The 26,363-nt window shown below is 46.2% G+C and overlaps 1 protein-coding gene across 1 annotated transcript in view; it reads left to right on the top strand.

Annotated features, from left to right (window-relative positions):
• The first annotated feature begins 10,928 nt into the window (after positions 1-10,928).
• RAB1A (RAB1A, member RAS oncogene family) overlaps positions 10,929-26,363 on the top strand; it is a 49,146-nt gene continuing 33,711 nt past the window's right edge. The window contains exon 1 of the mRNA XM_030921285.1: positions 10,929-11,448. Coding sequence (XP_030777145.1) covers positions 11,426-11,448 — 23 coding nt within the window. The 5' untranslated portion in view covers positions 10,929-11,425. The remainder of the gene's footprint in view (positions 11,449-26,363) is intronic.

Here is a 26,363-nt window from a genome sequence, read left to right on the forward strand (position 1 = left end):
CATTCCCTTCATACTTCCTATATGATTCTGCCCAAGTATGATCACTATGTCAATAAGGTGGATTGTGCTTTCCCAAGATGGCAGCAGTGATATTTCCCACTCCACAGGCTTTTGTGCAATGCAACCATGTCACTCCCTTTCCAAGAGGTGGAGTCTATTTTTTTTTTATCCCCTTGAATCTGCAAAGGCCCTGTGACTGCTCTGACAAATAGAATATGGCAAAAGTAACACTGGAGAAGTTCAGGCATAGTCCTTTACTGGCCTGGCAGCTTTTTGCTCCTGCCTCTTGGAAACTCTTGCTTCTGGGCTGCTTCCTCTGAGAATTCAACCTTCATGTTTTGAGAAGCCCAGGCCACACAGGGAAGCCACAAGTAGGTGGGTGCCCTGGGTGGCAGCCTCAGCTGTGCTCTTAACCAACAGTCAGCATCAACTACCAGACAGGTGAAAGAGCCATCTTAGATGTCTAATCTAGTTGAGTCTTCAGATGACTGCAGTTCCAGTTGGCATATGACTGTAACTACAAGAAAGACACCAAGCAAGAACTGCTAAACTAAACCCAACCAACCCCAAAAAACATAACAAAGTGTTATTTTAAGTGACATTGTTTTGGAGTAGCCTGTTGCACAGCCATAGATAACAGGAACAAAGAGGCCCCTGAATAAAGAATTTCACTTGAGCATGTAGTTTTAAACCCATCTTTACATCCTTAAAGGCAGGAAGCGGGTTTTACTCATGACCCAGCATGTCAGCTTGTACTTAGTAGACATTATTTAAGCATTTTTATGAATTAATAAATGTCTACAAAACTAAAATCACTATAAATGATGTATCTTCAACCCAAAACCATTTTGTTTGTTTCTGTTTTGTTTTGTTTGAGACAGAGTCTCCTTCTATTGCCCACACTGGAGTGCAGTGGTGCGATCTCGGCTCACTGCAACCTCCGCCTCCCGGGTTCAAGCGATTCTCCTGCATCAGTCTCCTGAGTAGCTGGGATTACAGGCACACACCACCATGCCTGGCTAATTTTTGTATTTTTAGTAGAGATGGGGTTTCTCCATGTTGGTCAGGCTCATCTCGAACTCCTGACCTCATGATTCATCCGCCTTGGCCTTCCAAAGTGCTGGGATTACAGGCATGAGCCACTGCTCCTGGCCATTTTTTTTTTTTTTCTTAAAGAGACAGAGTCTTCCTCTGTCACCCAGGCTGGAGTATAATGGCACAATCATAGCTTACTGCAGTTGACAGAGCATGGTGGCTCATGCCTGTAATCCCAGCACTTTGGGAGGCCAAGGAGGGTGGATCACCCAAGGTCAGGAGTTAAAGACGCACCTGGCCAGCATGGTGAAACCCTGTCTCTACTAAAAATACAAAATTACTTGGGCATGGTGGCACATGCCTATAAAAAATTCCAGGTACTCAGGAGGCTGAGGCAGGAGAATTGCTTGAACCCGGGAGGTGGAGGTTGCAATGAGCAGAGATCACGCCATTGCACTCCAGCCTGGGAGACAAAGCAAAACTCCATCTCAAAGATAAAAAAAAAAAAAAAAAAAATTGTTTGCTTTCAAGCCAAGCACTTAGAAATAGCTCTTCTTCCTTAATTTAAATTTATCTGGTTTCTTTTTGCTTCCTCTTGGGCATGGCTAGATCTCCAGACCAGAATCCAGACAACCTGTTTGACCACAAGTTTGGGCTCATGTAGGAGGATATTCTGGAACTGGTTCTGCTCTGGTTGGGCAACAATTTGAATCTGATGTTATTGTGGTAGCTCAGCATGGAGGCTCATTCGCCACTGTTTTGAAGGGCTTGAGAGTGTTGATCATAATTCTGGGAATACAATCTTCAGATATCAGAGCATAAAGTGTTTTTGTCTCAAAAAATAGTCATTGGGAAACATAGCAGTGGACAGTGTTGGGGTTCAGAAGCCAATACCCTCGAATATGGTGCTTTGACATGCTTAACTGAACCAGCAGCCTCCAGGCCTCTCTGATCTTCTCCCTGACCCCCACCTACCATCTCTCCCAAATCACAGTAAAGTCCTTTATCTGCCTAAGATCTGGAACCACCAAAAGGAATAATTGTTTTTTCTCCTAAGAATGTAACCATACCTGGGCTGGGCGCGGTGGCTCGTGCCTGTAATCCCAACACTTTGGGAAGCCAAGGCGGGTGAATCACGAGGTCAGGAGTTCGAGACCAGCCTGACCAACATGGTGAAGCCCCGCCTCTACTAAAAATACAAAAATTAGCCAGGCGTGGTGGCACATGCCTGTAATCCCAGCTACTCAGGAGACTGAGGCAGGAGAATCGCTTGAACCCGGGAGTTCAATGAGCTCACTGGTTACAGTGAGCCAAGATTGCGCCACTGGACTCTAGCCTGGGTGACTGAGACTCCATCTCAAAAAAAAAAAAAAAAAAAGAATGTAACCACACCTGAACAGACCCTTTCACAAGTACAAATTAATCTCTTTTCTCTGATCTATTCTTTGTCCCTAGTAATCCCCTCAACAGAAATCTTCCCACTCCTGTAGCCTGTTTTGCCAGGATGGTGCATAAGCTTCTGAACTCCCTCAGGTATATAGGTAATCACCCTGTGGTTCTTCCCATGTACAAGTTCATAAAATTTGTATGCCTTTTCCCCTATTCATCTGACTTTGGTGAGTTGATTTTTTTTTTTTTTTTTTTTTTTTTTTGAGATGGAGTCTTGCTTTGTTGCCCAGGTTGGAGTGCAATGGCGCAATCTCGGCTCATTACAACCTCCGCCTCCCTGGTTCAAGCAATTCTCCTGCCTCAGCCTCCCGAGTATCTGGGACTACAGGTGTGTGCCACCATGCCCAGCCAATTTTTTGTGTTTTTAGTAGAGACAGGGTTTCACCGTGTTAGCCAGGATGGTCTCAATCTCCTTATCTCATGATCTGCCTGCCTCAGCCTCCCAAAGTGCTGGAATTACAGGATGAGCCACCATGCATGACCAGTGAGTTGATTTTTTTTTAGCAACTCTTCAGAGGGCAAAGGGGAAGTTTCCCTTGGCCTCTACAACAGAATGCTCTCCACCGCCTCCATCAGCCTTCATACTGTGCCTCTACCCTGTCACTTCCTGTGCTCCAGCCTTGCTGATTTTGCAAGTCCTTAAATACATCATGTTCCTTCCTGCCACAGGACCTTTGCACATGCTATCTCATCCTGCCACATCCACCTCTCCACTTCATCAAGCCAAACTCAGCATTTTGCATTAGTTCAAAGATGAGTTTCTCAAAGATGCTTTTTCTGACCTCTGCAGAATTGGTAGGGTGCCCCAGTTACATGTTCCTATTGCACCCTATATTTCTCCACAGCATGTTTTGTAACTGTAACTGCATATCCTTAATTGTGTAATTACTTTATTTCTCCAAAGGTGCACATTTTTGACATGTTTATAATGTGTCATAGCTTACCCTAAACATTAACATGGCTTACTATTGTACTGCCATCTTCAATGTAACTTTACTATTCCAGGAAACGCTGACCAATGAAGATAAAAGTTGAAAATAATTTTATTATTGATTTCAGGGACTTCCAGAAAGACCCATCAATTCTTTAAAATAAGGCATCAAATGACAAATTGTATCCCAAGATTCTTTGAACCCCTTGCCTCAAATTGCTGCGCTTACCAATCCTAAATTATTGTATCATGACTGTTATCTTGGGCCAACCAAGACTTCCCTTTTCCCTCATTAAAAGATTCTCCTTAAACCAAATTTGTACAGCTCAATAAATAGCCCAATCTTGCCCTTACTCTCCTCTGAGATGCTACAAAGACTGTCTAGAAAGTGCTCTGCCTTACCACAATAAGCAATAAACTAAATTTAGTCTTAGTGACGTTGCTTTGGTGATATTTTGGGGAAGGCATTTGTGATACTAACATCTAATCAATGTGTATATTTAATGTGGTAACACTTTTTTTTTCTTTCCTGAAAAGCTGTTATGAAACCCATTGTGGCAATCAGTGGTGCCTCAGATTTGAGGAAATACAGTAATCGATCAATAGATCTCTCTCATGAAATTTTTTTTTTTTTTTTTTTTGAGACAGAGTCTCAGTGTGTTGCTCAGGCTGGAGTGCAATGGTGCAATTTCGGCTCACTGCAATATCTGCTTTCTGGGTTCAAGTGATTCTTCTGCCTCAGCCTCCCAAGTAGCTGGGATTATAGGTGCATGCCACTACACCCAGGTAATTTTTGTATCTTAGTAGAAGTGACATTTCATCATATTGGCCAGGGTGGTCTTGAACTCCTGACCTCAAGTGATCCACCCGCCTCAGCCTCCCAAAGTGCTAGGATTTCCGACGTGAGCCACCACGCCCAGCCTCTCATGAGAATTTACATTCTCCATGAGGGTCTAGACTTGGTCAGTTTTGATCACTGGTATATCTCCATATCAGAACAGAATAGGTAATTAATACATAATTGAGTGAATGAGTGGATCAGTGAGTGGATGAAAGATCAATACAGAATGGATTTCATGGAGTATGCAAAGGCAACTCTTACTGATAAGACTTCCTGGCTGACCCTCTTGTGGCAAAGTGAGTAGGAAAAGATAACTGCACTTTCTCACCCTTCCACTCTAACCCAATTCCAGAGAATATCGCTCAATATATAACATTTTACATGGATCTCTGGTGTGAACTCATATTGTCATGTAACTGCTTGTCTGCTGGTTCAGGATTCTGATTTGCCCAGCCTAGTTATGTGGTATCACCATTAGATGAAATAAAAGTTGTCCACAGGGTTGTCAATGACAAGGGAACGAAGATGGGTTCTTTGTAGCACATAGCATGTTGTTATGGCTTGACTGACAGAAGAGTGTTAGCCGACATTGAGTAACCAGTGAGGAAGGCTATGGTGCCACACCCACAGGTGGTGCCACAGCAGCAGCAATCTGTCATAAGAGAGCTATTATTGAGATTTATCAAACAATGGTTTGGTTGATACAAGCCTCTCATTGTTACATACATATTAGAATACAAGTGACCAGAGGACTATGACTTGCTTTTTTATTGGGTTTATCTAGAAACTTCACATAATAAACATTTCCTCAGGGCTTAAAACATCCTTGGCACTATGTAAAGTGCTTTCAGATATATAATTTTTTTATTTTTTAGAGATGGGGTATTGCTGTGTTACACATGCTGGAATGCAGTGGCACATGACATCCCCCGAACTCCTGGGCTCAAGTAATCTTCCTACCTTAGCCTCCCAAGTAGCTGGAACCACAGACACATACTATGGTGCCCGGTGATATACTGATTTTTTTGTATGTATGAGACAGAGGCTGACTCTGTCACCCAGACTGGACGGCAGTGGCACGATCTCAGCTCACTGCAACCTCCACCTCCTGGGTTCAAGTGATTCTCCTGTCTCAGCCTCCCAAGTAACTGGGACTACAGGCACGCGCATGCCTCGCTAATTTTTGTATTTTTGTATTTTTATTTGTTTATTTTTGAGACGGAGTTTCGCTCTTGTTGCCCAGGTGGAGTGCAATGGCGCGATCTCGGCTCACTGCAACCTCTCTCTCCTGCGTTCAAGCGATTTTCCTGCCTCAGCCTACCGAGTAGCTGGATTACAGGCGCTCGCCACCTTACTTGTCTAATTTTTGTATTTTTTGTAGAGATGGGATTTCACCATGTTGGCCAGGCTAGACTCACCGCCCGCCTTGGCCTCACAAAGTGCTGGGATTATGTCCGGCCAGAAAGTGGACTTTAAACTGCATCTTTATAATGAGCAAGACTTGAAGAAATAGAGAAAGGAGGCATGGTTCAGGTCCAGATTTTGGGAAAGGAGACAAAAGCAGAGGGAGTTTACATTTTTGAGGCATCCTCTATGGAAGGCACTTCCACAAACATCAGCTTCATTTAATCATCTCAAAAAATGTGTAGGACAGTGATGGTAATGAGGGCCCTGCCCTCAAGGGTACAAATATGACACTTATAACAATGAGACAACAATAGATTTTAAGTTAGAAAACACTGAACTGAATATAATCAGGTGTGGCTCAACTCTTGTTTGCTGGTGAATTTCTTTTTTTTTTTTTTTCTGAGACAGAGTCTCACTTTGTCACCCAATCTGGAATGCAGTGGCATGATCTTGGCTCACTGCAACCTCTGCCTCCTGGGTTCAAGTGATTCTCCTGCCTCAGCCTCCTGAGTAGCTGGGAGTACAGGCACACGCCACCACGCCTGGCTAATTTTTGTATTTTCAGTAAAGATGGGGTTTCCCCATGTTGGCCAGACTGGTCTCAAACTCCTGACCCCAAGTGATCCATCTGTCTTGGCCTCCCAAAGCGCTAGAATTATAGGAGTGAGCCACCATGCCCGGTTTGCTGGTGGATTTCTTAGGTTCCAGGAACTAAGTCCTAAAGCTATCCTGATTGACTAAGATCAGGTAGGTGGGTGAGAGCTGGGTAAGGTTGGAGATATGCTCTGAAACGGGTCATCCAGGTTGACTAACTGAGCCTTGTGTCACCCTGAGCCCAGGGTATCTGGAATGGTTCTGAGCCCTATTTAGAGAATTTCAATTTGACTTTATCCAACACTCCTGTGGCCTACCCTACATATTGCTGAACACGACGGTGGCCTTGGCAGTACCCTGGCCTCATATGGAATATTTCGCCATGGGAGCTGGGAGTCAGGGAACTAAGTGTTCAGGTAGAAGGCCTGGACTCTGGTATCTATGGTAGATCCCTTCCTTTGCCCTTTCTTCCCACTGACCATGCCTGGATGGACAAAACTGTTTTTTTTTTTTTTGAGATGGAATCTCACTCTGTCTCCCAGTCTGGAGTGCAGTGGTACAATCTCAGCTCACTGCAACTTTTGCCTCCCAGGTTCAAGCAATTCTCCTGCCTCAGCCTCCCAAGTAGCTCAGATTACAGGCGCCCACCACCATGCCCCAATAATTTTTTGTATCTTCAGTGGAGACAGGGTTTCACCACGTTGGCCATGCTAGTCTCAAACTCCTGGCCTCAGGTGATTCCCCGACCTTGGTCTCCCAAAGTTCTGGGATTACAGGCATGAGCCACCATGCCCTGCCTGAAATTTCTGATCTGTTAGGCATCAATTCCTCTTCCTGGAAGATGGGCTGATTTATTTTTGGCTGAGGAAAAAGTAAAAAGATTTATGTTATCCTAAAGCTTATTAATATGACAGTTCTGGCCAGGTTCGGTGGCTCATGTCTGTAATCCCGGCACTTTGGGAGGCTGAGGCAGGTGGATCACCTGAGGACAGGAGTTCAAGACCAGCCTGGCCAACATGGTGAAACCCTGTCTTTACTAATAATACAAAAAGTAGCCAGGCGTGATGGCGCACACCTGTAATCTCAGCTACTCGGGAGGCTGAGGCAGGAGAATCACTTGACCCCAGGAGGCCGAGGTTGTAGTGAGCCGAGATCACGCCATTGCACTCCAGCCTGGGCGACAAGAGTGAAACTCCATCTCAGAAAGAAAAGAAAAAAAAAATGACAGTTTTTCCTGAGGAGCCCATCAACGTTTCCTGAGGAGCCCATCAACGACTATGTCCAACATCTATTAGGTATAAAGCACTGTGCTAAATGCTGGTGGGAAAGAGTACAGAAAGGTAAAGAAGGCTTCCTGCACTCAAGGAGCTTATATTCTAGCTGGAAAAACAAAACATACACAGGTAGAAAACATACACATGTAAAATTATAACTAATTGTATACTAATTGCTATCCAATGGAACTTTCTGCGGTGGTGGAAATAGTCTCTACCTGCACTAATATGGTAGCCACTAGCCACATGTAGCTGTGGAGCACTTGAAATATGGATAGCACAACTGAGGAGCTGAATAATTGAAATTTTAACTTAATTTTAAATACATTAAATAGCCATATGTGTCTCATGGCTTCTTAATTGGACAGCTTAGTATGAGACAGTCCATGCGCACTAAAAAGAACCGAGGTAGATCACAAAAGATGAAGATCATCCATTTCAGGTTGATGTGGATAGGTAAGGCTTCCAGGAAGAGGTCTGGGATTCCAGGAAGTGCTGGGATTACAGGCGTGACCCACCACGCCCAGCCCCACCTTGTATCTTTTTTTTTTTTTTTTTTGAGACGGAGTCTCGCTCTGTTGCCCAGGCTGGAGTACAGCGCTGCCATCTCAGCTCACTGCAAGCTCCCTCTCCTGGGTTCATGCCATTCTCCTGCCTCAGCCTCTCGAGTAGCTGGGACTACAGGTGTAGTCCTGTAGGACTGTAGGACTACAGGTGCCCACCACCACGCCCGGCTAATTTTTTTGTATTTTTAGTAAAGACAGGGTTTTACCGTGTTAGCCACGATGGTCTCGATCTCCTGACCTCGTGATCTACCCGCCTTGGCCTCCGAAAGTGCTGGGATCAGGCTTGAGCTACTGCGCCCGGCCACCAAGCCGTATTCTTTTCTGTAGCTCAGGATGCTTCAATCATCAGACCCTTCTTGGAGTCTCTTACTTTGTGGGACTCCCATACATATGTACTTAATCAAATATGATTTTCTCCTGTTAATCTTGTCTTAGGTCAATTTAGTTCATAAACCAGCCAAGGAACCTAGCAGGGTGGAGGGAAGTCATTTTTTTTTGCTCTCCTACGGAAAAAAGTAATTAACATTTACCAAATATCCCAAAGTCATCATACTATATGCTTTACATTCTGTTTATTCAATGCTTACAACTATCCTGTCACTTAGAATAAAAGTTACTAGGAGGTAATTTTTTTCTTTTTTTGGTTGTTGTTGAGACTGAGTCTAACTCTGTTGCCAGGCTGGAGTGCAGTGGAGCGATCTGGGTTCACTGCAACCTCCGACTCCCTGTTCAAGCGATTCTCCTGCCTCAGCCTCTCGAGTAGCTGAGATTCTGTAATCTCACGCGCCACCACGCCCAGCTAATTTTTGTATTTTTTGGAGACGGAGTCTTGCTCTGTGGCCCAGGCTGGAGTGCAGTGGTGTGATCTTGGCTCACTGCAACCTCCACCTCCCGGGTTCACACCATTCTCCTGCTGAAGCCTCCAGAGTAGCTGGGAGTACAAGCGCCCGCCACGACGCCCGGCTAATTTTTGGTATTTTTAGTAGAGACAGTGTTTCACCGTTTTAGCCAGGATGGTCTCGATCTCCTGACCTTGTGATTCGCCCGCCTCGGCCTCCCGACGTGCTGGGATTACAGGCGTGAGCCACCGCGCCCGGCTGGAGGTAATTCTTCGTTGGGAAAGAAAATAGTTCATTAAAGGAAGTTTAGGAGTATACTTCCCAGGGAAGGACAGATTGTAATTTTTGGCTGAGGACGAGTTCTGGACAGTTTTCTGAGGGGTGTGTGTGTGTGTGTGTGTGTGCCTTTACTAGTGACTCAGGTCACAGTTTTCTGAGATTTTTTTCCCCCCAAGATGGAGTCTTGCTCTGTCGCCCAGGCTGGAGTGCAGTGACCTTTCGGCTCACTGTAACTTCTGCCTCCCGGGTTCAAGCAATTCTCCTGCCTCAGCCTCCCGAGTAGCTGGGATTATAGGCGCGCACCACCATGCCTGGCTAATTTTTGTATTTTTAGTAGAGACGGTGTTTCACCATGTTGGCCCGGCTGGTCTTGAATTCCTGACCTCGTGATCTGTCCTCCTTGGCCTCCCAAAGTCCTGAGATTACAGCGCCTGGCCAGTTTTCTGAGTTTTTATTTGAAATCACAATAAGCAAGAAGGGTCATGGGCTTTAGAGTCCAGGTTAACGAACACTTTTTGGTGGCTATTACTGAACCATTCAGGGTATTCCAGGGGTGGTGACGGTGTTCATTTCAGAAGCCAACATGTGAAGAAACTCGGGTAACTTTTGATAAGTTCATCAACTAAGGCCCATGGCAGAATTTGAGGGCTAAGGGGTGTAATTAGCGTATGGGTAGAAATAAGTGCCTTCTTTCTATATTTTGGCGTTGTAGGAATTTAAAGTAATTCTGCGATAAGTCTCAGGAGACAATTTTCTTAGAAGTTGGAAGATAAACTTTGGACAACGTATTACACTATGCCCTTTGTAATTAAATAACTCAAGATAATGTGTTAAAGTTTAGTGGAGATTTAAATTACTGAGCTGATTACAGAGAGCTGTTAAGACCACATGTTTTTAAAAAATGAGTTAATATTACTCCCAGAAATTGTAGGCACTATATAGTGATGAATTGCATGTTTTTATTGCTTATTATTTTCCAGTCTTGCAGAAAGGCTCAGGATTAGCAGCAACTAAAAATAATACATTACAATTCAACCTGAAGGCTGGGACGAAGGGAGGAGGACTTGAATTTTAGGCTGGCTCTGGGATGTGGAGCCATTGAAGGTTGTGGGGTCACGATGGAGGTGCTGTCTCAGAAAGATACATCCGACTGTGTGTGCAAATGGCCTGGGGCGGAGGAGAGAGAGGTAAAGTCCACCTGGAGACTACTGCAATAGCCAGGCTGACAAGAGCGGGGCACAGTAAGAATGGGAAGAAATCCAATAAGAAAATGGTAGTGCGCGGGGCCAACAATGGACGATGACCGAATAGAGGTGGGTCTGGGTGAGTGACGAGAAGTGAAAGAACTGCTCCGTGCTGTCCAGGGAGCCCCTTGACTTCCCTTCTGTCCTTAGAGCGAACGTCCTCCGACCAGCCTCCAACCAGCGCCACCAGGGTGGCGCAAGCCTCAAGCTGGTCAGATCAGCAAAAGTCGCACGGGAGGCAGGAGCCGACACGCTTGTCCCCCGGCCCCCTCTCTGCTCCCGCACCCCGGCAATCCCTCAGTTTGACCACTCCCTCCGGTCCTTTGCCTCCCCCGACTCCCAGCCTCCGTCGGCCGCCAGCACCACCCTCCGCCCCTCTCCGCCCCCTCCTCCGTGGGGCGCTGACTCGCCCGGCTGCCACGTCTCACTGATGACATCACCAGGGCCGCTCGGCCTTAGCCAATCCGCCAGGGGGAGTCCGAGCGAAGTCCTAGCCAGCGAGTCAGAGGGGAGGGGAGTAGGGAGGGGCGGAGAGGGGGGGAGGTGAGGGAGTGGGGAATGGGACGGACGACAACCCTTCAAGTACGCATGCCCCAGAGGCGCGGCGCTTGGCGGGAAGCTGAGTCCTGGTCTCTGCGCCTCCCTATCTGTCCTCAGCTCGCGTAGCCGCACTCGCGACTCCCTTTCCCGGCATGCCGGGCGGTGCGGCCGCCCTCTGGGCTGTGTAAAGGCCCCTCGGTCTAAGGCTTCCCTATTTCCTGGTTCGCCGGCGGCCATTTTGGGTGGAAGCGATAGCTGAGTGGCGGCGGCTGCTGATTGTGTTCTAAGGGACGGGGTAGGGGAAGACGTTTGTTCTCCCGGAACAGCGTATCTCATTCCTTTCTTTCGATTACCCGTGGCGCGGAGAGTCAAGGCGGCGGCTGCGGCAGCAAGGGCGGCGGTGGCGGCGGTGGCAGCTGCAGTGACATGTCCAGCATGAATCCCGAATAGTGAGTTTAGGAGAGCACTGGTCAGCTGGGTCCGTGGGCCAGCTTGGGGGATCTTAAAGGGGGCGAGGAGGGTTGGGGCGGAAGTCGGGGCATCGGCTGGAGTGAGGCGAGGGTGATGGGTCAGGAGAGGCTGGCGGCCGGGAGTCGGGCCCCATTGTCTGACGCGGAGGGGCGGCCGGGCGGGGGAGGGGTCGGGTCGGAGGGGTGAGCCGCCCGGGCCTGGACCGGGTCAAGTTGGAGGGCCTGACTGCGGGGCGGGTGCTGAGGAAGTCTGCCCAGGGGCCTGGGGCGGTGTGAAGAGGTAGCTTCTCTCGGAGGCAGTGACTTTTGAAGGAGGACTTGTTTCTAAGAGGAGGGGATGGGGTGGGAGAACGCTTGTAGAGGGCACTGGCAGACCTTGCGCCCGCACTCTGCGGAGCTGTCAGGATCCTCGGGGTGGAAACCAGCTTTACTTGTAAATCCTGAGCTTGTTGGCTCTCTCTCCTTCCATCTTCCCCGCCAGGTTTCAGGTAATATGGATGCTTTTCGGGACTGCGTGGGATTGAGGGAAATGAGTAGATGGGGAGAAGCAACTGAACATTTTTTAGTTCTTTTTTTGAGTTGTGTCTTGGAAGAGTTCTTTAAGAGCTCGCCGGGTCCATTGCCCTCCTAAAAACCTGGGCATTTGTGAGAATTTTTTTTTTTTTTTTTTTTTTTTTTTTTGAAGAGGACACCTAAGTCATTTTGCCTTCTGTAGGTCAAGGGAAAAAAAAAAAAAAAAAAAAAACAACTAAAGCCAAGGAATGTGTTTCTGATACTCGCAGATTAAAGGAAGCTTGCTGTCAAGTTGAAAGAGAAACGAATGGGACCTATGATAGATCTGTATGTAGTTTTAGATTACCTGCTTGGATGCTTGCAGATAGGGAATGAGGTTCCATGACGTGTCATGAAAAGTTAATGCATTTCTTTTTCTTGCTTACTCAAGAAGTCACCACAGCAGATGTGACACACCTGGCACCTTTCCTGGGAACTGGTGTTCACTTCCTTTGGGTAGTTTGTTGAGCTCTCCTCAGTGGCCCTTTAAAAATTTCCTCTACAGTTTACATGTATGTAAAGTAATGAATAATTGTAAGAGACCGAATTGGTATTCCTTTTCAGTGTCAAAGGCCTTTGAGGGATGGGGGAAAATCAGTATTTGTTGTAAAAGTTGAGTTTATTTGCTACTTTGGTCAAATACTGCTAAACATTTCCCCCTAAAAGTTCCACCCACCAGTTTAGCTGACTGTCATATGTGTGTCACATGGCTCTTGCAAAATGCTTTCTTCAAGTTTTGTAATACTGTGGCTTGATGCTGAAATCTTTTGCACTATACAGAAACCATAGTATTTTATTAGAATTTCATGCTTTAGAAGTTAAGGATAGTGTTGTTGTAGTGACATTTGCTGTGTTGACAGTTTAAAAAAATTTTTTTTCAAGGGCTCCAAGGACAAAGTTGGTTTTGCACAGTTGAATGGAGTTGAACTTGAGGTTCTTAATTTAGTAGTTTTCTTGGTAACAATAAAGAACATGGATTTACTGCTTTATCGTGGTTTATAGACCTCTACTGTTGAGGAAATTTTCTGAATTTGCTATATGTATGTATATGTTTATTACCGTAAATAAATCTTCAAGATTAGTCGAGAGCTTTGACAAGTTACTCAACCTCTGAATTTTTTTCCACTTTTGTAAAATAGGATAATTGGAGTCATTATTCCTGTCAGGGTAGTGGTGAAATTCAAATGTATATAAAAGAATTTGGAAAACTGTATGAGCTTCTTCAGGTTGTATGTATCCGTTTCATGAAAGGCATTCTATTAGTACTAGGATTTAGAAATATAATTCTTGCACTTAAGAAATTTAGATATAGGCCGGGCTCCGTGGCTCAGGTCAGTAATCCCAGCACGTTGGGAGGCCAAGGCGGGCGGATCCCGAGGTCTGGAGATCGAGACCATCCTGGCTAACATGGTGAATGAAACCCCGTCTCTACTAAAAAATACAAAAAATTAGCCGGGCGAGGTGGTGGGCGCTTGTAGCCCCAGCTACTCAGGCTGAGGCAGGAGAATGGCGTGAACCCAGGAGGCGGACCTTGCAGTGAGCCAAGATCGAGCCACTGCACTCCAGCCTGGGCGACAGAGCAAGACTCCGTCTCAAAAAAAAAAGAAAAAAAATTATTTATTTTTTTTTAAGAGGGAGTTTCAATCTTGTTGCCCGGGCTGGAGTGCAATGGCGCAAATCTCGTCTCATCGCCACCTCCGCCTCCTGGGTTCAAGTGATTCTTCTGCCTCAGCTTCCTGAGTAGCTGGGATTACAGGCATGTGTCACCATGCCTGGCAAATTTTGTATTTTTAGTAGAGACGGGGTTTCTCCATGTTGGTCAGGCTGATCTCAAACTCCTGAGGTGATCCGCCTGCCTCAGCTTCCCAAAGTGTTGGGATTACAGGCGTGAGCCACTGCGCCCGGCAGAAATAGGTTTTATACATGTCAAACACCAGTAGATACAGCAAATTCCAGATGTGTGGCATGGATGAGAGCAACAGGATTTCAGGGGGATGGTGGGTTGTGATTGACTATCTGGGTTTTGAAAGACTTTATAGAAAGGAGACCTGAAAGGGAATTATCAGCAATTAGATTTGGAGGAACAGAGGGGGTGAGGAGAAGGAGGAATGGCTCATAAATGACAATGACAGTAATTAATAAGTAAATACGGTGTCAAATCATCCTTGCTTTTGAAGACTCACCTCTATGGGATCAAACCCAGAAACAGTTTTTATATTTTTTTCTGGAATCAAATACATGAGTATCTGGCTTACTATATTTGTGTTCTAGACTGTCTAGTAAAATAATACAGGAATTTGGGAAAACCTTTGCAAAAGTGTTAGTGAAAATTACTTAGGGTGAGAGGAAGTGAGGGATATTTTATTAGGGGAGGTCACAAGGGCACTGAGCAATCAGATTTTTCAGCTATCTGACTTTAGCGGTTTCTTTTTCTTTTAATGGAGCTTGTTATCTTTGTAAAAGTAATTAGAGAAAATTTGGAAAATAAAGGAAAGAAAGAAAAGTTCTTTAGTGTTTTATCACCCAAGTACAAGTTCATTCGTTTTTAACATCTTGTTCTAAACTCCAAAGTCTTATGCTTTCTCTTCAGTTAAAACTTTAATGGGTGGATGCTTTTCCTGCTTCCAGTATGTTATCTTAGTAACTTAACAATAGTATGTTAGCTAATGTTTACAAATCTACTCCAGATGTTCCTTAACTTACTTTGGTTTATGATTACTAATTTATATTCTTTTAGAAATTTATAATCTGTGTTAACGGGTGCTACTAAATTTGATAGTGAAAATGGAATCTTGATGAAAAAGATTCTGAAGCAACAGAATTTTTAGATTTATGTTGGTTTACATAAGGGTTGGTAGCTGTATTACTTTTTTGTTTGTTTTGGTTTTTTTTTGAGATGGAGTCTTGCTCTGTCGTGCAGGCCTTGGCCTCCCAAAGTTTTGGGATTACAGGCCTGAGTCACTGTGCCTGGCCTTTTTTTTTTTTTTTTTTTTTTTTTGAGGCAGAGTCTCACTCTGTCGCTGGGGCTGGAGTGCAGTGGCCGGATCTCAGCTCACTGCAAGCTCCGCCTCCCGGGTTCACGCCATTCTCCTGCCTCAGCCTCCCGAGTAGCTGGGACTACAGGCGCCTGCCACTTCGCCCGGCTAGTTTTTGTATTTTTAGTAGAGACGGGGTTTCACCGTTAGCCAGGATGGTCTTGATCTCCTGACCTCGTGATCCGCCCGTCTCGGCCTCCCAAAGTGCTGGGATTACAGGCTTGAGCCACCGCGCCCGGCCTTTTTTTTTTTTTTTCTGTTTTCTTTTCGTTTGTTTTGAGATGGAGCCTCACTCTGTCGCCCAGGCTGGAGTGCAATGGTGCAATCTTGGCTCACTGCAATCTCTGCCTCCCCGGTTCAAGTGATTCTCCTGCCTTGGTCTCCCGATTAGCTGGGATTACAGGCATGTGCCACCATAACCAGCTAATTTTTGTATAGAGTACCCAGCCATCTCTACCAAAAATATGTTGGTTAGGCCGAGGCAGGTGGATCACCTAAGGTCAGGAGTTCAAGACCAGCCTGGCCAATATGGCAAAACCCCATCTCTACTAAAAATACAAAAAATTATCCGGGTGTGGCGGCTGGTGCCTGCAATCCCAGCTACTTGGGAGGCTGAGGCAGGAGAATCTCTTGAACCTGGGAGGTGGAGGTTCCTGTGAGCCGAGATCACACCATTGCACTCCAGCCTGACCAACAGAGCAAGACTTATCTTAAAAAAAAAAAAAAAGCAATTGAAAGTATAATCTGAACAGTTAAAAAAGGAGATAGAAAGGGTCATCAAAGCTTTTTTTTTGAGGATCAGAAGAAAAATATGGATTTTTTTTAAAGCTACGTTTTGAAGCAGGCAGTGATTATTTCAGCACATTAAGAAATGCTTAACATGGTCAGGAGCAGTGGCTCACACCTGTAATCTCAGCACTTTGGGAGACCGAGGTGGGTGGATCATTTGAGGTCAGGAGTTCATGACCAGCCTGGCCAACATGGTGAGACACTGCCTCTATTAAAAATAAAAAAATTAACCGGGTGTGGTGGTGCACGCCTGTAATCCCAGCTACTCGGGAACCTGAGGCAGGAGAATCGCTTGAACCTGGGAGGTGGAGGCTGCAGTGAGTTGAGATCATGCCACTGCACTCCAGCCTGGGAGACAGAGTGAGACTCCTTCTCAAAAAAAAAAAAAAAAAAGAAAGAAAAATACTTAACATTATTCCCATGATTATTCTCATAACATTTTCCATAATCCCCTGGCTTTTAGTGGATTTTTTTTGGTGTCAAGAAAATAATTTTGATTGCTTCGTCTTTAAGGAATGTGTTAAGAATAAAGGGTGTACCTGTCTTCAGTATACCAGCTAACTATAGTAGGAAGAAGTATAGTAGTCTACTTGGATCAACTATAATTCTTTAATGTAGAAAAAGTTCAATTACCTTATTTTTAGTCTCCATCCCCTTAAGTATCTCCAGAATCTCTCAAAATGTTATCAGTCTTTCAGACTTTGCTCTCCTTTCATGTTAGACTCAAGAAACGTTTGACTTTTTTTTTCTTTTCTTGCATTGTGTTTCAAATAATGTTTTAAAAAACAAGTGTTTGAAAGAGAAATCGGGTTGCCTTTGTGACTTTTGGTGGTGGTTTGAAAAACTCAGAAAAGTTTAAAGAAGATAACTAGTATTCTTACTGTCCAGAATATGATTTTTTAATGTCTATAGAATATCAACATCTGTAATTCTTAGGTAATTTAAGTTTTCAGTAGTTGTATAGAAACTTTAAAAATATATATATTGAGAATTTTGTGTGAATGAGATGATGAGATGATCTTGTAGGATCATTTAAAGATAAGAACTGAGGCCCGGCACAGTGGCTCATGCCTATAATCACAGCACTTTGGGAGGCCCAGGCGGTGGATCACCTGAGGTCAGGAGTTTGAGACCTGCCTGGCCAACATGGCAAAATCTGAAGTCAAGAGTTTGAGACCAACCTGGCCAACATGGCAAAACCCCGTCTCTACTAAACATAGAAAAATTAGCTGGGTGTGGTTGTGCCTTCGTGTAGTCCCAGCTGCTTGGGAAGCTGAGGCAGGAGAATCTCTTGAACCCCGGAGGCAGAGGTTGCAGTGAGCTGAGATCGCGCCACTGCACTCTAGCCTGGGCAACAGAGCGAGACTCTGTCTCAAAATAAAATAGCCGGGCGCAGTGGCTCAAGCCTGTAATCCCAGCACTTTGGGAGGCCGAGACGGGCGGATCACGAGGTCAGGAGATCAAGACCATCCTGGCTAACACGGTGAAACCCCGTCTCTACTAAAAAATACAAAAAACCAGCCGGGCGAGGTGGCGGGCGCCTGTAGTCCCAGCTACTCAGGAGGCTGAGGCAGGAGAATGGCGTGAACCCGGGAGGCGGAGCTTGCCGTGAGCTGAGATCCGGCCACCGCACTCCAGCCCGGGCGACAGAGCGAGACTCCGTCTCAAAAATAAATAAATAAATAAATAAAATAAATGAAGATAAGAACTGAAATTTCACGTTAAAATTTTTTTTGTAGCGACTGGGCCTCCTATGTTGTGCAGGCTGTTCTCAAACTCCTGGCCTCAAGCGATCCTTCCGAAGCACTGGGTGGGTCACCATGCCCAGCCTGAAATTTTGCATTTAAAAATTTCCCCCTTTCGTGGCCGGGCGCGGTGGCTCACGCCTGTAATCCCAGCACTTTGGGAGGCAGAGACGGGCGGATCACGAGGTCAGGAGATCCAGACCATCCTGGCTAACACGGTGAATGAAACCCCATCTCTACTAAAAATACAAAAAAAAAAAAAAAAAAAAAAAAATAGCCGGGCGTAGTGGTGGGCGCCTGTAGTCCCAGCTACTTGGGAGGCTGAGGCAGGAGAATGGCGTGAACCCGGGAGGCGGAGCTAGCAGTGAGCTGAGATCGTGCCACTGCACTCCAGCCTGGGCAACTGAGCAAGACTCCGTCTCAAAAAAAAAAAGAAGAGGCCGGGCACGGTGGCTCAAACCTGTAATCCCAGCACTTTGGGAGGCCGAGGCGGGCAGATCACGAGGTCAGGAGATCGAGACCATCCTGGCTAACATGGTGAAACCCCGTCTCTACTGAAAAATACAAAAAACTAGCCGGGCAAGGTGGCGGGCGCCTGTAGTCCCAGCTACTCTGGAGGCTGAGGCAGGAGAATGGCGTGAACCCGGGAGGCGGAGCTAGCAGTGAGCTGAGATCGTGCCACTGCACTCCAGCCTGGGCAACTGAGCAAGACTCCGTCTCAAAAAAAAAAAGAAGAGGCCGGGCGCGGTGGCTCAAACCTGTAATCCCAGCACTTTGGGAGGCCGAGGCGGGCAGATCACGAGGTCAGGAGATCGAGACCATCCTGGCTAACATGGTGAAACCCCGTCTCTACTGAAAAATACAAAAAACTAGCCGGGCAAGGTGGCGGGCGCCTGTAGTCCCAGCTACTCTGGAGGCTGAGGCAGGAGAATGGCGTGAACCCGGGAGGCGGAGCTAGCAGTGAGCTGAGATCGTGCCACTGCACTCCAGCCTGGGCAACTGAGCAAGACTCCGTCTCAAAAAAAAAAAGAAGAGGCCGGGCGCGGTGGCTCAAGCCTGTAATCCCAGCACTTTGGGAGGCCGAGGCGGGCAGATCACGAGGTCAGGAGATCGAGACCATCCTGGCTAACATGGTGAAACCCCGTCTCTACTGAAAAATACAAAAAACTAGCCGGGCAAGGTGGCGGGCGCCTGTAGTCCCAGCTACTCGGGAGGCTGAGGCAGGAGAATGGCGTGAACCCGGGAGGCGGAGCTTGCAGTCAGCTGAGATCCGGCCACTGCACTCCAGCCCGGGCCACAGAGCGAGACTCCGTCTCAAAAAAAAAAAAAAAAAAAAAAATTTCCCCCTTTCGGCTGGGTGAGGTGGCTCACACCTGTAATAGCACTTCGGCAGGCCGAGGCAGGTGGATCACTTGAGGTCAGTTCTAGCTAGACCAGCCTGGCCAACGTGGTGAAGAAACCCTGCCTCTACTAAAAACACCAAATTAGCTAGGCGCGGTGGTGTGCGCTTGTAGTCCCAAGTTACTCAGGAGGCTGAGACAAGCGAATCGCTTGAATCCGGTAGGAGGAGCTTGCCGTGAGCTGAGATTGGCCACTGCACTCCAGCCTGGGTGACAGAGTGAGATTCTGTCAAAAAAAAAAAAAATAAATAAATAAATAAATAAATAAACATTTCCCGTTTTCATCAAATTAAGGGATGTTGGACAGTTTTTAACCATCAAATATTTTATTTTATTTTATTTTTTCACGTTGTCTTAAAGATGGAAGTGCTTCAAAATCAAATCTTCCCTTGCCAGTTCTCTACTTGGCTTCTTTTTTTTTTCTTTTTGAGACAGAGTCTCGCTTTGTCGCTGGAGTGTGTTGGCACAGTCTCATTCACTGCAACCTCCACCCTCCAGGTTTAAGTGATTCTCCTGCCTCAGTCTCCTGAGTAGCTGGGAGTACAGGTGCGTGCCACCACACCTGGCTAATTTTTATAGCTTTAGTAGAGACGGGGTTTCACTATGTTGGCCAGGGTGGTCTCAAACTCCTGACCTCGTGATCCGCCCACCTCAGCCAAAGTGCTGGGATTACTGGCGTCAGCCACGCGCCCGGCTGCTACTTGGCTTTTAAAGGGAATTTTGCTTTCTGAGTATTTTTATTTCTCAGATATCTTGGTCTTTTTAATTCTGGAAGCAATCTTAATAATTTACGTATGTGCTAACCTCCTGCCGTATTCACATTCCATAGCAATCTGTTGGCTGTGTGTTGTGTATGTGTGTGTGTTTTCTCTCCTGGGTAGTTTGACTATATCTATGTGATGGTTTCACTGTTTGTAGTTGCAATAGTTAAGTTTTATTTTGGATAGTAAAGAATAACTTTCTTTCTTTTTTTTTTTTTTTTCTTTTTGAGACAGAGTCTCGTTCTGTCGCCCAGGCTGGAGTGCAGTGGCACGGTCTCGGCTCATTGCAAGCTCTGCCTCCTGGGTTTACACCATTCTCCTGCCTCAGCCTCCCGATTAGCTGGGACTATAGGTGCCTGCCGCCATGCCTAGAGACGGGGTTTCACCGTGTTAGCTAGGATGGTCTTGATCTCCTGGCCTCATGATCCTCCTGCCTCGGCCTCCCAAAGTGCTGAGATTACAGGTGTGAGCCACCGTGCCCGGCCGGAATAGCTTTCTTTTGTGGCAAGCTGTATACTTTCCTAATATATGAACATGTTTAGGGTAAAATAAAATGCTTTTTAAGGTTTTGAGATTTAAAAAAATTTGCTAATCAACTTTGAGTGTCCTTTTTTGTTTTTTGAGACGGAGTCTCGGTCTGTCATCCAGGCTGGAGTGCAGTGGCCGGATCTCAGCTCACTGCAAGCTCCGCCTCCCGGGTTCATGCCATTCTCCTGCCTCAGCCTCCCGAGTAGCTGGAACTACAGGTGCCTGCCACCGTGCCCTGCTAATTTTTTGTATTTTTAGTAGAGACAGGGTTTCACCGTGTTAGCCAGTATGGTCTCGATCTTCTAACCTCGTGATCCGCCCGCCTCGGCCTCCCAAAGTGCTGGGATTACAGGTGTGAGCCACCACGCCTGGCCCGAGTGTCTGTTTTTTGAGATACAGGGTCTGACTCTGTCACCCAGGCTACAGTGCAGTGGTGCATATAGCTTACTACAGCCTCCACCTCCTAGCCGGGTTTCGGCGATCCTCCCATCTCAGCCTCCTGAGTAGCTGAGACTACAAGCGCATGCCACCACACCTGGCTAATTTGTTTTTTTTTTTTGTATTTTTTGTAGAGACGGGATTTCAATATGTTGCCCCAGGCTGGTCTCAAATTCCTGGTCTCAAGAGATCCACCTGCCTCAGCTGCCCAAAATGCTGGGATTATAGGCATGAGCCCCATGCTTGGCTGAGTGTCTTAAGATGAAGAAAAACTGAAAATGGGTGTAGTGTGCTAGTACATGAGGTATTTTAAATGCGTAGCTTACCAGCTTTTTTTTTTTTTTTTGAGACAGTCTCGCTGTGTCACCCAGGCTGGAGTGCAGTGGCACGATCTTGGCTCACTGCAACCTCTACCTCCCAGGTTCAAGCATTTCTCCTGCCTCAGCCTCCTGAGTAGCCGGGACTACAGGTGCCCACCACTGTGGCCAGCTAATTTTTGTATTAGTAGAGATGAGGTTTTGCCATGTTGGCCAGGCTGGTCTCCAACTCCTGACCTCAGGTGATCCGCCTGCCTTGGTCTCCGAAAGTTCTAGGATTATAGGCGTGAGCCACTACGTTCAGCTGCCTATCAGCTTTTTACCACTTTGTCGGCACTACATTTTGGAATTTTCCTTTGAGAATTAGGCAAAATGCCCAGACTCCCCCTTCCCTTTAGAGGGAGAGGGGAGCAATTAGACTATTCCTTTGTTTCCCTGTAGAAGGTGGAGCTGAGATTACTGCTTTGATATCTGGAATATAATTTAGGGAAGAAAATTTAGGTCTTGGCCTTTCTTTGGAACCACCCTGGGAGTGTTGCAGATTATAAGTAGGGTAATAGTGGAATGATGTTTGGGGGAAAAATGGTCCTGAGGAGCCAGAGAACTGTTGTTAGTTTATTGACTGACTGAAACGTGAAAAATAAGGTACGGAAGAAGTAGGAAATAAAGTTTTCCTTCGTCCTTTTGTGACAGGTTGGCTCAGCTGACTGGAACACCCTCTACTGCTTTATTAAATCGAAGGTTGTGATAGGTTCCAGTGAAGTTTACTGTGTTCTATGCTTGTAGATTTCCTAATTAGGACAAGTAGTGTTACATATGCATGCCTTTATTCACAATAGGGACCATTCCTTTGGAAACATCACTTTTTAATAATACTGGGTACTATTTAGCACTTACTCTCAGTGCCAGCCACTTGGCTATTTTTTTTTTCCTTAGGGTCTATCTCTTTCTCCCAGACTGGAGTGTGGTAGCACAGTCATGGCTCACTGCAGTCTCAACCTCCTGGACTCTAGTGATCCTCCTCTCTTAGCCTCCTGAGTAGCTGGCACCGTGCCTGTCTAATTTTTTTTTTTTAAGCGATAATATGTCACTATGTTGCCTATGCTGGTCTCGAACACCTGGACTCAAGTGATCCTCCCACCTGAGCCTCTCAAAGTGTTGGGATTACAGGTGTGACCCGCCTTACTCGGCCATCTGTGGTCTTTACATAGGGCATTTTGTACAGTCTGCACCTCGAACTAGTGATCTTCAACAGTGAAACTCAGTGAATTATATAATTCATGTTTTCCAAGAACAATGATGAATTTAATTTCTCTGAATGTATTTCCTTTGTATAACAATAGTACTTAAGTGAAATTACTCTTTGTCCTTTCTACTCTGTATATAGATATTTTCTAGTATCTTGATTTGGGACAGTTGCATTTAAACCATTTATGGTCGTGTAGCCATATCCACATTACATTTAATGCATCTGCTCCCTTTGTGTCTGTATACTCATAACATTTTGCATAAAGTTATAGGCGGTTCATACCAAGTCTGTTCATGAACCTCAGATTAAGAATACTTGATTTAGGAGATCGAGACCATCCTGGCTAACACGGTGAAACCCCGCCTCTACTAAAAAATACAAAAAAAAAAACTAGCCGGGTGAGGTGGCAGGCGCCTGTAGTCCCAGCTACTCGGGAGGCTGAGGCAGGAGAATGGCATAAACCCAGGAGGTGGAGCTTGCAGTGAGCTGAGATCTGGCCACTGCACTCCAGCCTGGGTGACAGAGCGAGACTCCGTCTCAAAAAAAAAAAAAAAAGATTGAAAACAGAAAAGAGAATGTTAACTGTCATTATCAGTATTAAAATGTGAAAATGTGAGAGTGACAAAGCTTAGCTTTAAATCTGGTATCCCAAACTAATTTGAGTTTTTTTTTTTTTTTTTTTGAGACAAGGTCTTGCTTTGTCACCCAGGCTGGAGTGCAGTGGCGCAATCTTGGCTCACTGCAACCTCCACCTCCCAGGTTCAAGCGATTCTCCTGCCTCAGCCTCCGAAGTAGCTGGGATTACAGGCTGCGCCACCATGCCCAGCTAATTTTTGTATTTATAGTAAAGACAGAGTTGGCCGGGCGCGGTGGCTCAAGCCTGTAATCCCAGCACTTTGGGAGGCCGAGATGGGCGGATCACGAGGTCAGGAGATCGAGACCATCCTGGCTAACATGGTGAAACCCCGTCTCTACTAAAAATACAAAAATCTAGCCGGGCGAGATGGCGGGCGCCTGTAGTCCCAGCTGCTCCGGAGGCTGAGGCGGAGCTTGCAGTGAGCTGAGATCTGGCCACTGCACTCCAGCCCCGTCTCAAAAAAAAAAAAAAAAAAAAAAAAAGACAGAGTTTTACCTTGTTGGCCAGGCTGGTCTCAAACTCTTAACCTCGTGATCCTTCCACCTCGGCCTCCCAAAGTTCTGGGATTACAGGCGTGAGCCACCGTTCCCGGCCTAATTTGAGTTTTAAAATGTGGAGTTTAAGATGTTAGGCTTGGCCGGGCGCGGTGGCTCAAGCCTGTAATCCCAGCACTTTGGGAGGCTGAGACGGGCGGATCACGAGGTCAGGAGATCGAGACCATCCTGGCTAACACGGTGAAACCCTGTCTCTACTAAAAAAATACAAAAAAACTAGCTGGGCGTGGTGGTGGGCGCCTGTAGTCCCAGCTACTACTCGGGAGGCTGAGGCAGGAGAATGGCGTAAACCCAAGAGGCAGAGCTCGCAGTGAGCTGAGATCCGGCCACTCCACTCTAGCCTGGGCGACAGAGCGAGACTCCGTCTCAAAAAAAAAAAAAAAAGATGTTAGTCTTAAAGTGGGTTAGATGAAATTTATAAAAATAGTCAAATAGCTACATTTATAAAAGGCCATTTGAAACAATTTTGTGAAATATATAATGTGGATAATTATGTAGTGCTTTATGTGTAGATTGGTGGTTAGCATCTATCCTGATGAAGAGCAGTTGGATTCATTACTTACTAAAGCTAGTGAAATCTGAACTCCAAATTAGGCATTTTCACCAGGCTCTTTTGAGCTGAGCTAACTTATTCTCTTTTTTATTTTATTTTTATTTTTTTTTTTTTTTTTTTTTTTTTTTTTTGAGACGGAGTCTTGCTCTGCCGCCCAGGCTGGAGTGCAGTGGCCGGCTCTCAGCTCACTGCAAGCTCCGCCTCCCGGGTTCACGCCATTCTCCTGTCTCAGCCTCCCGAGTAGCTGGGACTACAGGCGCCCGCCTCGTCGCCCGGCTAGTTTTTTGTATTTTTTAGTAGAGACGGGGTTTCACCGTATTAGCCAGGATGGTCTCGATCTCCTGACCTCGTGATCCGCCCGTCTCGGCCTCCCAAAGTGCTGGGATTACAGGCTTGAGCCACCGCGCCCGGCCTATTTTTATTTTTTAATTAACTAATTTTTTTTTTTTTTTTTTTTTTTTTTTTTTAAAGAGACAGGATCTCCCCATGTTACCCAGGCTTTTCTCGGCTCAAGCAATCCTCCTACCTTAGCCTCCCAAAGTGCTGGGATTAGAGTTGTGAGCCACTGCACCAGGCTGACCTTATTCTCTACTAACACAAGTGTTCTAATTTAATTTAAGCAGTGAAACACACTTTTCTTTGTATTTGGTCAGGTTCTGGGTGCTAGTTTATATATATGATTTGATTCATTCTGATAGGTTTTTTTGTTTTTGTTTTTTTGAGACAGAATCTAGCTCTGTCACCCAGGCTGGAGTGCAGTGGGGCTCGATTTCGGGTCATTGTAACCTCTGCCTCCCAGGTTCAAGCGATTCTCCTGCCTCAGCCTCCTGAGTAGCTGGGATTACGGGCGCCTGCCACCATACCCAACTAATTTTGTGTATTTTTAGTAGAGATAGGGTTTCACCATGTTGACCACACTGGTCTCTAACTCCTGACCTCAGGTGATCTGCCTGCCTCAGCCTCCGAAAGTGCTGGGATTATAGGTGTGAGCCACCACACCAGGCCTCAAGAACTTTTTATTTTTGAGACAGGGTCGTGAGATCACGGCTTACTGCAACCTCGACTTCCCAGGCTCTGGTGATCCTCCCATCTCAGCCTCTGGAGTAATTAGGACTACAGGCATACGCCCATACCTGGCAGTTTTTGTATTTTTTTTTTTTTTTTCTTTTTTCTTTTTGTAGAGACTGAGTTTCACATGTTGATCAGGCTGGTTTTGAATTCCTGAGCTCAAGCAATCTTCCCTCTTTGACCTCCCAACGTGCTGGGATTACAGGCAGGAGCCACTGTACCTGGCCTTTTCTACTTTAAAAATTTGTTATTAAAAAACAAACCCAGGCCGGGCGCGGTGGCTCACGCCTGTAATCCCAGCACTCTGGGAGGCCGAGGCGGGCGGATCACGAGGTCAGGAGATCGAGACCATCCTGGCCAATATGGTGAAACCCCGTCTGTACTAAAAATACAAAAAATTAGCCGGGCGTGGTGGCGGGCGCCTATAGTCCCAGCTGCTTGGGAGGCTGAGGCAGGAGAGTGGCATGAACCCGGGAGGCAGAGCTTGCAGTGAGCCGAGATCGCGCCATCGCACTCCAGCCTGGGCGATAGAGCAAGACTCCGTCTCAAAAATCGTGGTTGTGTGTACATATATACAAACGTACACACATGGAGAATTCTTGGAGGAAGGCTTGGTAAAGAAAAATAGCCCTTTTGGCTGGGCGGGGGGGCTCACGCCTGTAGTCCTAGCACTTTGGGAGGCTGAGGTTCAGGAGTTTGATCGCCTGAGCGCAGGAGTTTGAGACCATCTTGGGAAACAGGGTGAAACCCTGTCTGCTAAAATACAAAACAGCCGGGTGTGGCGGCACGTGCCTGTAGTCCCAGCTACTTGGGAAGCTGAGGCAGGAGAATTGCTTGAACCCTGAAGGCAGGGGTTGCACTCCAGCCTAGGCTACAGAGCAAAAAACTGTCTCAAAGAAAAAAAAAAAAACAAAAAAGGAAAATAGCCCTTTTCTATCATCAGAGTATACTAAGAGTTAAGTTTTTTTTTCCTGTTTTTTTTTTTTTTTTTTTTTTTTTTGAGGAGTCTCGCTCTGTCGCCTGCAAGCTCCGCCTCCCGGGTTCACGCCATTCTCCTGCCTCAGCCTCCCGAGTAGCTGGGACTATAGGCGCCCGCCATCTCGCCCAGCTGTTTTTTTTGTATTTTTTAGTAGAGACGGGGTTTCACCGTGTTAGCCAGGATGGTCTCGATCTGCTGACCTCGTGATCCGCCCGACTCGGCCTCCCAAAGTGCTGGGATTACAGGCTTGAGCCACCGCGCCCGGCCTTTTTTTTTCTGTTTTTTAAAA

This window comes from Rhinopithecus roxellana, chromosome 17 (genome assembly GCF_007565055.1).
Source record: "Rhinopithecus roxellana isolate Shanxi Qingling chromosome 17, ASM756505v1, whole genome shotgun sequence".
Taxonomy (NCBI): domain Eukaryota; kingdom Metazoa; phylum Chordata; class Mammalia; order Primates; family Cercopithecidae; genus Rhinopithecus; species Rhinopithecus roxellana.